At 44.6% G+C, this 12,912-nt stretch overlaps 1 protein-coding gene across 4 annotated transcripts in view; it reads left to right on the forward strand.

Moving 5' to 3' along the window:
- LOC128447623 (interferon-induced protein with tetratricopeptide repeats 2) overlaps nucleotides 1–11,642 on the forward strand; it is a 14,619-nt gene extending 2,977 nt beyond the window's left edge. For 2 of the 4 annotated variants that reach the window (XM_053429838.1, XM_053429839.1), the window contains exons 2-4: nucleotides 1,091–1,247; nucleotides 2,448–2,754; nucleotides 9,731–11,642. In XM_053429838.1, the coding sequence (XP_053285813.1) occupies nucleotides 2,750–2,754; nucleotides 9,731–11,027 (1,302 nt within the window). In that variant the 5' untranslated portion in view covers nucleotides 1,091–1,247; nucleotides 2,448–2,749 and the 3' untranslated portion in view covers nucleotides 11,028–11,642. Of the gene's footprint in view, nucleotides 1–1,090; nucleotides 1,248–2,023; nucleotides 2,334–2,447; nucleotides 2,755–9,730 lie in introns of those variants that run through there. The other 2 variants (XM_053429841.1, XM_053429840.1) reach the window with 2 other exon arrangements.
- The last annotated feature ends 1,270 nt before the right edge of the window (nucleotides 11,643–12,912 follow it).

Consider the following 12,912-nt stretch of genomic DNA (forward strand, 5'->3'; position numbering starts at 1 on the left):
ACACTTCACATCAAAATCACGATTGTTTGCTGTCCTGGCTCCTAAATGGTGAAATGAGCTCCCCATCGACATCCGGACATCTGAAAGTTTACACATCTTCCGCCGAAAACTAAAAACACATCTCTTCTTACTTTACCTTGAATGAAAAAAAAAAAAAAAAACTAATAACTCTTTAAAACTCACACTTCTAGTAGCACTTAAATGGCACTTAGTTATAGCACTTTGTAGTTTTGTTTTATTTTGAAGAAATTGTATTTTCTTGATTCTTGTTGTTCTTGGTCTGTTCCCTCGGGGTTGATGCACTTATTGTAAGTCGCTTTGGATAAAAGCGTCAGCTAAATGAAATGTACTGTAAAAATGTGTGTGTGTGTGAGTCAGTTTCTTTTACAGACAAATGAAAGTTAAGTGTAGCGTGTGTGAGTGTGTTTGTGTGTGTGTGTGTGTGTATGTGTGTGCGTGTGTGCGTTTGTGTGTGAGTCAGTTTCTTTTACAGACAAATGAAAGTTAAGTTTGTCACTGTACAAACACTCCTGTATAATGGCAGATTGGTTTAACAGTTCTGATGATGTGTTCTGTAACATCCCTAACACCCCTGATGTTGTTTTCTTGGACAAGGTTAAAAGGGAGGTAGTAGTCCTTGAGGTAGCCTGTGTCTATGACCTCTATATGGACATAGCCTTCCTCGACAAGTTGACCAAATACCAGCCCACTGTTGCTAAAACGAGAGACCTAGGCTATACATGTAAGCTGGTAGTATTGATATTTGGAAGTCTGGGGCATGTCCATAAGCTTTCGGTCAGTGGACTACGACTGGCAGGACGTAGTAAGACTAAGATCTAAACAACTAGTAAAGTTCTGCTCTGTATCAGCTGCTCTAGGAAGTCTTGCTGTTTGGCGTAGGAGATGTTTCTTGTACCCATGAGTCACTGAGCTGTATTCAACCTCTGAGAAATGTTTGAATCCTTTTTGGCCGAATATGATAGTTGGATTCAAATAAATTATTTAAATGTTTGTGACGTGTGTGTGTGTGTGTGTGTGTGTGTGTGTGTGTGTGTGTGTGTGTGTGTGTGTGTGTGTGTGTGTGTGTCAGTTTCTTTTACAGACAATTGAAAGTTAAGTGCCTCTGACAAGATTTCCAAAGCAACTATCAGAGGAGGAGTGTGACTGGGAGCTGCTCCTCGTTGTTTCCTGATTCCAGTGCCAAGAGGCGTGGGACTACGCCTGCGCACCATCAAGAGAGAACCAAAGTACAAACTGCGGCAACTCCCCTTCATTTTTGAACAATCAAATTATACCTACTGTTCTAAAATATTACAACCACCATCCGTGCGGTGCGACTCGTGACTGCCCGGTGCCGCTAGAGGGCCGGGGTTGTGCTCTGGGTGATGTCGTTGCGTGTTCGTTTATCCTAAATACGAGAAGAGCCGATCTCGGTTTGGTTCTATCAAGTATTTATTAAGAAGCAAATCAAATCAAATCAAAGTTAATTCTCACATGCACAACTGACAGCGTCATCAGAGCAGTACATTTTTGTGATCTGGCAGGCAGCATCTATGCAGTAGACGGGCATTACAAGATAAAAAAAATAACATATAACATATAACATATTTCCAAAAGTGCTAGTCGATCATACTGTATGAACGACAGTGCATTGTGTACAAAAACAAAAACCATAATAAACATAAAACTGCGTAGTGCATGCGGAGCCCCATTTATTTGAATGAGCGATTAAAATACAGTAAAAGTTGAATATTTTTTAAAAGAAGTGAAGACAAACAGCAGCAGATATCTCCTGAACGTTCTGATGTTTGAACTCAAAAAGCATGAAGGAGGAGTTCACCATCAGGAGGCGTGGCTTAGAAACGCCAACCTGTGCAGTGTCAGAACCTCCAAGTGTTTATATTCCATTCATGACATGATGTCACCGTGACCTCTGACCTCTGATCAGTTTATCTGTGAGTCATGAGGCGTTTCTTCAGATAACACGTTCACAAGAGAAGAATTAGTTTCATCTGAGACCTTTGACCTCCAAGTGAACGTTCATGAGACGGAATGAAAATCCCTCTGGTCGGACTCAGGAATCAAAACTTCCACAGACTCAGGACCAATCGATCAGAATCTTTATTAACTCAATCAACAGAAAATGTTTGCAACAAAACCACTTCCTACACTTACAGATGTTTTCATTGAAAGCCTAAGTTTCTGTGTTTTGTGATTTTTCAGAATGAAGCTGAAAAGCTTCACAGATTCATAACGACACGACCATAAAAACAGAAGTCACGTTTCATACGAGGCTCCGATGGAAAAAGAAAAAGATGTACAGTAAAAAGGAGGTCACTCGTTTCTCCGACTCTTCTTGTGACTCTTTTTTGAACTCCTGTGACGAGAAACACACAAAATCTTGTTTAGTGCAAATATTTAAAAGAGTGATTCACACTTTATCACAGATCATGAACCAGCCTGGAGGAGACCCTGATGATCTGAACCCTCTCACCTCTCTGGAGACTTGGAGTGGCTGCGATGTCGGTGGCTCCTGTGATGACCTGGTTCACAACCAAGAGAACAACCATGATCACATATCATCAAGTGACTCAGCGTCTTTATGACAAGATGGTTTCCTCTGAGTTAAAGTCCATGACCAAACATCATTGAATCCACATTACATCACTAATCAAAGTTCGCCTCGTGAGCTCCATATAACGCCGCTCCGCAGTCAGACGTTCACAGCTGCAGAGTCAGAGGAGACGAGATGAGGTGAGTTCATTTCATTCACGATTCCTCATGAACATTAATGATCCTTTAAGTCAGTGACAGTGTTTGTTTCATCACGTCATATTGTGTATTGACCTTATTAATAAGAATAATGTGAATTAAAGCAGGACTGACATTCACAGATATATCTGTGTCTGTGATTATGTTGATATTAAAACTTTTATTTCACATGATGAACGGTGCAGAAAAGATTTGAAAGTTCTATCCATTCGGTTGCATTTGTGTTTTCCTTTTATTTATAATTCTTTATAATAAAGTTGATGGTTAAACTATGTCAAAATGGTTTGATAACATCATCTTAAGAATCATTTTTAAATGTATACATCGGCTGTAATTAATAATTTGATATTATAAATGTATTACTCCCTGATACTGACATCAGCCCAGGGTCTGATATTTATCATTATTGTTGTGCAATAATGCTTAAAAAGTGATACCATAGAATAGTGTGTCTTTAGGCATTCAATAAATTTGGTTATCAAAATAAAATAAAGTTGGTTAAAGTTGTCTCGGGGCACCACTCTCAAAGGAAGGGAAAAGATAGCCAATTAATTGATTAAGATCAGTCTCATTAAGATCTAATTCAATTAGAAATCTCAATATTATCTATTGAAGATTATATAATGAACAGTTAAGGTTATCGAGTTCTTGACAGTGTAGAGGTTGGCAAAATTCACTTATGCAAAATTAATGAAAGAACATTTGTGAAAGAAAAACATTTATTATGACTATAATAAAGTGTAAAAACACAAATTATTAGCAAACATACTAACTATTACAAAGATGTGTATGTGAGTGTGTGTGTGTGTGTGTGTGTTTATGTAAATGAGTAACACCTTCCTGTGTGCTCCTAAGATGGTAGCTCCCAAAGTTAACAGCCCCACCCCCCCCCCCCCTCTTCTTCAGAATGTGTTTTAAATCATGTAGTGGGGCTCTGAGCTAATGAGGTGAGGAGATATTAGATTAGATTCATCTTTATTGTCATTGCACAGTACAAGTACATATACAACGAAATGCGGTTTAGCATCTAACCAGAAGTGCAAAAAAAATGGCAATTAAAGTGCAGAGATGGAATATGTAAATAAATATGAAGTACAGTTAGAAATATACATGGAATATAAATGGAAATATAAATGGAATATGAACAGTATTAAGAGGTAAGGTATGATATAAGAATGATGAATACACTAAGAGCAAGATAATATATAAAAATATGAATACACTATAGGTGGGATAATACTGTAGGAATAAGTTAAGTGCAAATGTACAAATGTTTAAATGTGCAAATGCTCAGTGGCTGGAGGAGGTTGGAGGAGAGGGAAGTGGCAGTAGAGTCATTGGAGAAGGTGTGTGTGGGGGGGGGGGGGGGTGCGGACGCCATCACTGTGGAGCAGAGTTCAGCACAGCCGCAGGGATGAAGCTGTTCCTGAATCTGCTGGTCAGGGAGGAGGGCAAACACCTGGTCAGGTCTGTGGCTGGGGTGAGAGCTGTCCTTGACAATGCTGCGCGCTCTCCGCAGACATCTCTTGCTCTGGACAGCTGCAATGGTGGGGACTGAGGAACCGGTAGCCTGGATGCCAGACGAACTTAGCCCCGCCCACAACATTTTTGGTCGGGCAGTTCGGTCTGGAGTTAGCCTGGATGCCAGACGAACTTAGCCCCGCCCACAACAGATTTGGTTGGGCAGTTCGGTCTGGAGTCGCTCCATTGGGAAAAAATTATGGGGCGTGTTTCAACTGACCAGGAAGTAAAATTCCTCTTCGCTCAATTGGATAGACCTACAACCAATCAGAGCAACGTATTATGTGACGTATGCTAAGCAACGCATTGTGAGTTATTTACTGGGTTCACACCGGACGCTTCAGCGCAGCGCCAAGCCTTAAATAACAGCTGGCTCCCATCCACTCCCATGTTAAAACTTTGTGCCGGTCACACCGGAGGCTGAAGCACCGCGAGGCAGCCTTGGCGCAGCGCGGTGCTTCAGCCTCCGGTGTGACCGGCACAAAGCCGTGCAGCGATCTACTGGATCAACGGGTGATATTATCAGCGCTGCCCGGCGGTTCAGCGTCGCTTCAGTGGCCGGTGTGAACAGCCAAGCGCCGGGGCGATAGGGATTAGCGCGGTGCTCTGGCGTCGCCTCCACGTTCTGTGTTCCTCTTTCAAAATGAATGCGCTGTCGATGTCTTCTAAAACAGACTCAATGGCAGCATCTACACATCTCAGCTCGCCAGCGGCAGCCATGTTTGTTGAAAACGAATTCAACCCGAGGGCACTTTGGTGACGTGGTTTACGTCACCGTTGATCATCTGTCAATCATCGTATAAAGCCCGCCCTGACAATCTGATTGGCCCGGTCGGCCATAATTTTTCCTCAACGGAGCGACTCCAGACTAGCCTGGATGCCAGACAAACTTAGCCCCGCCCACAACAGATTTGGTCGGGCAGTTCGGTCTGGAGTCGCTCCATTGGGAAAAAATTATGGCCGGACCGGGCCAATCAGATTGTCAGGGCGGGCTTTATAAGATGATTGACAGATGATCAACGGTAACGTAATCAACCACGTCATCAAAGTGCCCTTGGGTTGATTTCGTTTTCAACAAACATGCCTGCCGCTGGCGAGCTGAGATGTGTAGATGCTGCCATTGAGTCTGTTTTAGAAGACATTGACAGCGCATTCATTTTGAAAGAGGAACACAGAACGTGGAGGCGATGCCAAAGCACCGCGCTAATCCCTATCGCCCCGGCGCTTGGCTGTTCACACCGGACACTGAAGCGACGCTGAACCGCCGGGCAGCGCTAATAATATCACCCGTTGATCCAGTAGATCGCTGCACGGCTTTGTGCCGGTCACACCGGAGGCTGAAGCACCGCGCTGCACCAAGGCTGCCTCGAGGTGCTTCAGCCTCCAGTGTGAGCGGCACAACGTTTTAACATGGGAGTGGATGGGAGCCAGCTGTTATTTAAGGCTTGGCGCTGAGCTGAAGCGTCCGGTGTGAACCCGGGTTAGTAAATAACTCACAATGCGTTGCTTAGCATACGTCACATACTACGTTGCTCTGATTGGTTGTAGGTCTATCCAATTGAGCGAAGAGGAATTTTACTTCCTGGTCAGTTGAAACAGGCCCCATAATCACAGCCCAATGGAGCGGTCTCAGACTCACATTCTGACTAGAATTGTGAGTCTGACAACGTCAGGCTAAGGAACCGGTGATGTGTTGGGCAGTTTTCACCACCCTCTGCAGTGATTTGCGGTCCGCAACTGAGCAGCTGCCATACCACACTGAGATGCAAAGTGCACCAACCACACCAAGGCAATTTCCTGTATGTGCAAATATACATGGCAATAAAAAGAATTCTGAACTGATTCTGAGGATGCTCTCATTCAAGCAAGATGGCGCTACTATCGGCTGCCACGGTGTGTTGGTGCGCACTTCTGTGTTTGTTTCTATTATTTAATTCTGTTAATTGCGATCCAACTCGGATTACTTTCACGATGGACGAGCTTCTTAACATCAGGGACACAACACCATCTGATTTATGTCCCAACTTTCTCGCCTCTTCCGTGGATTTAGTGGATTTACTGATCAATGGTGCGGTGTTCCTCGGCCACGCAGCGAGACTGAGGCGGAGACGGAGAGGTAAGCGCTCCGGGGCTCTGGTGCGCTTCAGGGAGAGAGGATTACGCTCACCTCTCCCGAGCATTCTCCTCTCAAATGTTCGCTCGCTGTGTAATAAGATGGACGAACTGTGCCTTCTCATCCGGACAAATAGAGACTTTTCCCTCTCTTCTGTCTTGTGTTTTTACTGAATCGTGGCTGACCGAAGCCACACCGGACTCCGCCACACAGCTGACCGGCTTTCAGCTGTTACCCGCGGACCGCGACCCGATCCTCTCACGCAAGGCAAAAGGGATTTGTTTTTATATAAACCATGGCTGGTGCAGCGACGTGAAAGTCATTTTACAGTCCTGTTCTCCGGACCTGGAAACTTTTTTCATCACCTGCAGACCGTTCTACTCTCCCCCTGAATTCACCTCTTTCATCCTGGCTGGAGTTTACATCCCCCCCCCCCCCCCCCAAGCTGACGTGCGCGAGGCTCAACGACAACTCGCTGAGCAGATACTGGGAGTGGAGAGAAGGAGAGAGAACACGTATTCCCCCGTTATTGTTCTTGGGGACTTTAATAAAGGGAACTTATCTAACGAACTCCCAAAATACAAACAGTTAATAAAATGCCCGACCAGGGGGGATAACACCCTGGACCACTGCTACAGCACCATCAGCAAGGCTTATCATGCAGTTTCCCGCGCTGCCCTGGGTCTATCCGACCACGCTCTCATTCACCTGATCCCGGCTTACAGACAGAAACTTAAACTTTTTAAACCTGCTGTGCTGAGATCCAAGAACTGGAGCAACAGAGAAGCTGTGGAGGAGCTGCGTGACTGCCTTGACAACACTGACTGGGACATTTTTAGAACTGCTTCGAACCCCCCCCCCCCCCCCCCGCAGCTATCACACCTCTACTCCCCAGCCTGGACAAAGACACTAGCCCCCCCCCCCCCCACATAATGGCCCCAGACTGCCCCATCCCCTCCATCCCCCCCATCACACATCGATCCCCCCCATCACACCTCTCTCAATTCAGGAGAGAGATGTAAATAAGCTCCTGGAGAGACTGAAGCCCCGTAAGGCAACTGGACCAGACGCTGTCTCCCCCTCCACAATGAGGCACTGTGCGGATCAGCTGTCTCCAGTGTTCACGGACATCTTCAACACCTCCCTGGCTGAATGTGTTGTACCCGCCTGCCTCAAAACATTCACCATCATCCCCGTTCCCAAGAAGCAGAGGATCACAGGCCTTAATGACTACAGACCAGTCGCCCTGACCTCCGTAGTGATGAAGACCTTTGAGCGCCTCGTGCTGACCCACCTCAAGACCATAACCAACCACCTCCTCGACCCGCTGCAGTTTGCCTACAGAGCCAACAGGTCCGTAGACGACGCAGTCAACATGGGACTCCACTTCATCCTCCAGCACCTCGACTCCCCCGGCACCTACGCCAGGATCCTGTTTGTGGACTTCAGCTCCGCATTCAACACCATCTCCCCAGCTCTTCTCCAGGACAAGCTGACACAGCTGAGCGTGCCTGAGCCCACCTGCAGGTGGATCACTAACTTCCTGACCGACAGGAAGCAGCGCGTGAGGCTGGGGAAGTTTGTCTCTGAGACCCGGACCATCAGCACTGGAGCCCCACAGGGTTGTGTGCTCTCTCCTCTCCTCTTCTCCCTCTACACCAACAACTGCACCTCCAGCCATCCCTCTGTGAAACTCCTGAAGTTTGCTGACAACACCACCCTTATTGGATTAATTTCCAATGGGGACGAGGCCGCCTACAGAGAGGAAGTTAACAGCCTGGCTTCCTGGTGCAGCCAGAACCACCTGGAGCTGAACGCTTCAAAAACTGTAGAGATGGTAGCAGACTTCAGGAGGAGCCCAGCCCAAACAGCTCCCCTCATCATGTGTGAATCCCCAGTTAAAACAGTGGAGTCATTCAGATTCCTGGGGACGATCATCGCACAGGACCTGAGATGGACGGAGAACATCACCTCCACCACCAAGAAGGCCCAGCAGAGGATGTTCTTCCTGCGGCAACTGAGGAAATTCAACATGCTGCGGAAAGTGATGGTTGAGTTTTATACAGCCATCATTGAGTCCATCCTCACCTCATCTATCACCGTCTGGTTTGCTGCCTCCACTGCCAAGGACAAGGGCAGACTGCAGCGGATCATCCGGTCAGCTGAGAAGTTCATCGGCTGTGACCTGCCGGCTCTCATAGATCTGTTCCACTCCAGGACCAGTAAGAGAGCAGGCAAGATCATCGCTGATCCTTCTCATCCCGCTCACCACCTGTTCCAGAGACTCCCGTCCGGAAAAAGGTTCCGGGCCATCAGGACTAAAACCTCGCGTCACCTGAACAGTTTTTTCCCCATGGCAGTGGGGCTCACAAACAAGCCCCCTGCATCACACTGACTCTGCTGACCCCCCCCCCCCCCCTTGCACATAATTTATATCTCCATATTATTGGCATTATCACCAATCTATGCACCTTAGAACCGCACGAAACTCTCTTACTGTATATATTGTTTGTTCAATATTGTTGTTGTTTTTATATGGTTTTTAAATTGTTTGTATATTGTTGTTTGTACAGTGCAGCAACCACACCAAGGCAATTTCCTGTATGTGCAAATATACATGGCAATAAAAATAATTCTGATTCTGAATCTGAGGAGACAGATGGGCCATCCTCAGTCTCCTCAGGAAGAAGAGACGCTGTTGAGCTTTCTTGACCAGGGTTGACGTGCGTGTGTCTGTGTCAAATTGTTAAATCAGAGAACGAAAGGGTCAGAGAGATCCTGTGGAGAGCGTGATTAACATTAACTTCAAATAACTTATAAACACAATATCACACCATATATCAAACTTATAAACACCACAAAGAATCAAATAAACAGTCTTGCTTAGCGTAGAACAAAACATTATTAAGCCCAGATTTTGTTAACAATCTGAGGAAAAGGAAGAAAGAAGTTGTAGTTCAGTTAGCAGTTCGTCCTGCCGGTTGTGTGAAGTCATCTGGCTTTGTGTGGTCTCTGCCTTAGTGGTTCTGTCGAGCTGTGGCTCAGTCGCTGGTTTAAAGTTCTTAGCTGCAGGACATCGAGTCGCTGCTAGGAGTTTGGAAAAGCTTGAGATGCGCGGAGGTTTCCTTGAAGAGATGAGTTGGAACTAAAAACTAATGAGACATGAAATAGTTTAAAAGACAATTCGCTAAGCTAATTATAATTAAAGTAAAAACAGGAACTTGAGTCATTGTTATTTTACTGATGAATGAATCCTTTAGTCAGAACATTTGATATCGAACAACTGATGATGTGTTTTAATGTTTCTATTTAATCTCCCATCAGTGCTGCTCAGAGTGAAATACCCCTGGAGGGCAGACTGGGGGCGCTGCAGTGCCACTTCACCTGGGATCTGGAGCCCGGCAGGAACAAACTTTTGAGAATCAAGGACAAGATGCAGGACCTCAGCAAAGAGGAAGAATGCAAGTGGCTGGGACACATTTACAACCTGCAGGGGTTCGTCCACTTCCAGCTGGGCTCCATTGAAGAGGCCAGGAGTTTCTTCAGCAGAGCCGAGGAGGCCTTCAGGCAGATGAGAGGAGCAGAGGAGGGTCCCTGGCTGGTGGTGACCTACGGGAACCAGGCCTGGCTGCACCATCACCAGGGAGAACAAGCAGAGAGTCGGGCTTGTCTGTCAAAGATCGACGGCCTGATGACTGAAGATCCATCGCAGGACGAGCTGCACCCGGAGATCTGCGCTGAAAAAGCCTGGACTCTGATGAAGTTCAGCAAAGAACAGAAGCTTCTGGCAGCTGATTACTTCCAGAGAGCCATCCGAATGCAGCCGGATGTGGTGGAGTGGCAGACCAGCCACGTGATATTGTTAGTTATCATGTCCAAACACAGCGAAACAGGGTTCGAGGAAGACATCATGGAGAAGCTGACAAAAGCCAAGGAGCAGGATCCAGAAAACCTGTTCCTCGCTGCCATTTACCTCCAGCAACTCGCTAAGAAAGGACAAATAGACCAAAGTGGAGCACGTGAGTTAGCCACAATGGTTCTGAGAAACCAAGTCAGCAGCTACAGTGGAATCAAACCTTTGCTGTGGTTTTACAGAACCTTTATCTCCTCAGACGAGGCTGTGGCTTTGGCAGAAGAGGCTCTGAAGCTACATCCAGATGAACGTCATCTGAAAAGATGTGCTGCACTCTGCTACGGATGGAAGATCTGGGAGAAGGACAGTCGCCCAAGTCCAAGCCTGATAGAGAAAGGGATCCGTGCCCATGAGGAGTTGATTTCTCTTTATCCTGATTCCTCATTTATGAAGAGAATGGACCTCGCAGGTATTTACTCAAAGTCAGAGAAGACCAAGGCCAAATCTGAGAAGATCTACAAGGAGCTGCTCACAGAGGATCTGGAACCTGCTGAACAACAAATCTTCTTCAACAACTACGCAAAACATCTGTACTTCATTCAACAGCAGTCTAACATGTCAATCCAGTATCACATGAAGGCGGTGGAGATACCAATCAAGTCCGTCTTTAAAGAGAACAGCATCAAGCATCTGGAGAAGATCAGATACAGAAAGGGGAACCAAGAAGTCGACAGGTTTCTGTCCAGACTGAAAGAGTCTCAGAAATAAATCAACCGTATATCATCCACACACAATCTGAATCTATTTGCATTCACCTAATTCAGGGCAAAGTAAATCCACGTAGATTTATAGATTCAGCTGTGAACACTGATGATCACATTTTAATTCAGCTTGTATTCGTACGGAGTCGGATCACATGTAGCTTGAGAATGTTCTGGTGGCGGTGAAAATATATACGTATTAAAAAGTCTTCAATATAATTTCTATATCTGTAGAATACCTGTTCAATTGTGTGGTTGTAATATTGAGGTTAATATTAGTGATGCATATGTAACAGCAGGTTTCAGGTCTGAGAGATTCATACATTATTATTAGAGGAAGACAACATTGAAACATATTCTTCAAAATCATATTAAGTGGAAACTGGCTGCAGTCATCATGTGTTGCTGATGTGGAGCAAACGTTTGCTCGCTCCTTTAAGAAACAGCTTGTTTGTAAAGTTTATTAAACAGAACACACTCTGTATTAAACTTACTAATAAATGTTGAAAATTGAAATCTGTAAAGTGTATTTCTTAAATTGAATTTTAATTGTTAAGTTAATACGTTGTTAGTAAATTGTGTTTTTATGCTTTATTATATTCATAATAAATGTTTTCTTTCACATATGTTCTTTAATTATCGTTGCATAAGTGAATTGCCAGCCGCTACACTGTCAACAAGTCAATAACCTTCACTGTTCATTATATAACTTTTTATTAGTAAATATTGATACTTCTAATCAAACCAGATCTGAATGAGATTGATCTTAATCAATAAATTGGCTATCTTTTCCCTTCTTTGAAGGGTGGTCCCCCGCGAGAACTTTAACCAACTAAAGTTATTATCTGATATTAATATTTTAAATATTAATGTTTTATATTTTATTTTGATAACCAAATGTATTGTTTGCCTAAAGGCACACCTATCTATGGTAACTCTTTTTAAGCACTATTGCACAACACTAAGTACCTGACAAGTCCTCAGGAGGGAGTTCCTAGTCCGGTTGGTAACTCTACTTTGTCTGAGTGATCATTTGAAGCGACATTCCGGTTAAGGACCACTCCAGGAAACTGCCTGGTTTTTCTAAGTTCTGTACACCCGATAGAAAGGGTGGATCCCACAATGCATGGTGTTGTCTTGTGACCTCACAATATCACAAAGACAAGGATGTGTGTGTGTGTGTGTATGTGTGTTTCACTTCCCTTTCTCTGCACCTCTGTGGATAGTCGTCTTCCCTCCGCCCGCTCCCCCCTCACTTCCTGTTTTTCACTCAGCAGTAAGAGTTCTCTCTCCCCGCCACAACCTGTAAATGGACGATACAGAGATCTATGTAATTTCATTCCACCTTTCTCAAATCAAATCAAAGTTTATTGTCACATAAACTTTGATTCCTTTAATCTCTTTTATTTAATAATTTTTAATCTTTCTTCTGTCTAAACGTTTGTTTTCTGTCCCTACATTCTATTTATTTTCCCCACATTTCTAGACATTTCTTATTATCTTCTATCTTTCCACATTGTGACCTTTTTATGGGTTTTTTTCTTAGGAGTTTAATTTTGTCGACACTGAAAAACCCATTATGAGGAATAGCAAGTGTGAAAGTTAAGTGTGCGTGTGTGTGTGTGTGTGTGTGTGTGTGTGTGTGTGTCAGTTTACATTTATATTACATTGCATTGCATTGAGCTGAAGCTCTTATCCAAAGCGACTCACAATAAGCTTCAACCATGAAGGAACAAACCAGAACAACAAAAATCAAGAGAGAACAATTTCTTCAAGAAAGACAAACTACAAAGTGCAACAAGTGACATGTGACGTGTAAGTGCTACTAACTGGTTAGTTTAAACTTTATTCAAGGTGAAGTCTGAAGAGGTGTGTTTTTAGTTTGAGCTGGA

Source organism: Pleuronectes platessa, chromosome 9 (genome assembly GCF_947347685.1).
Source record: "Pleuronectes platessa chromosome 9, fPlePla1.1, whole genome shotgun sequence".
Lineage (NCBI taxonomy): Eukaryota > Metazoa > Chordata > Actinopteri > Pleuronectiformes > Pleuronectidae > Pleuronectes > Pleuronectes platessa.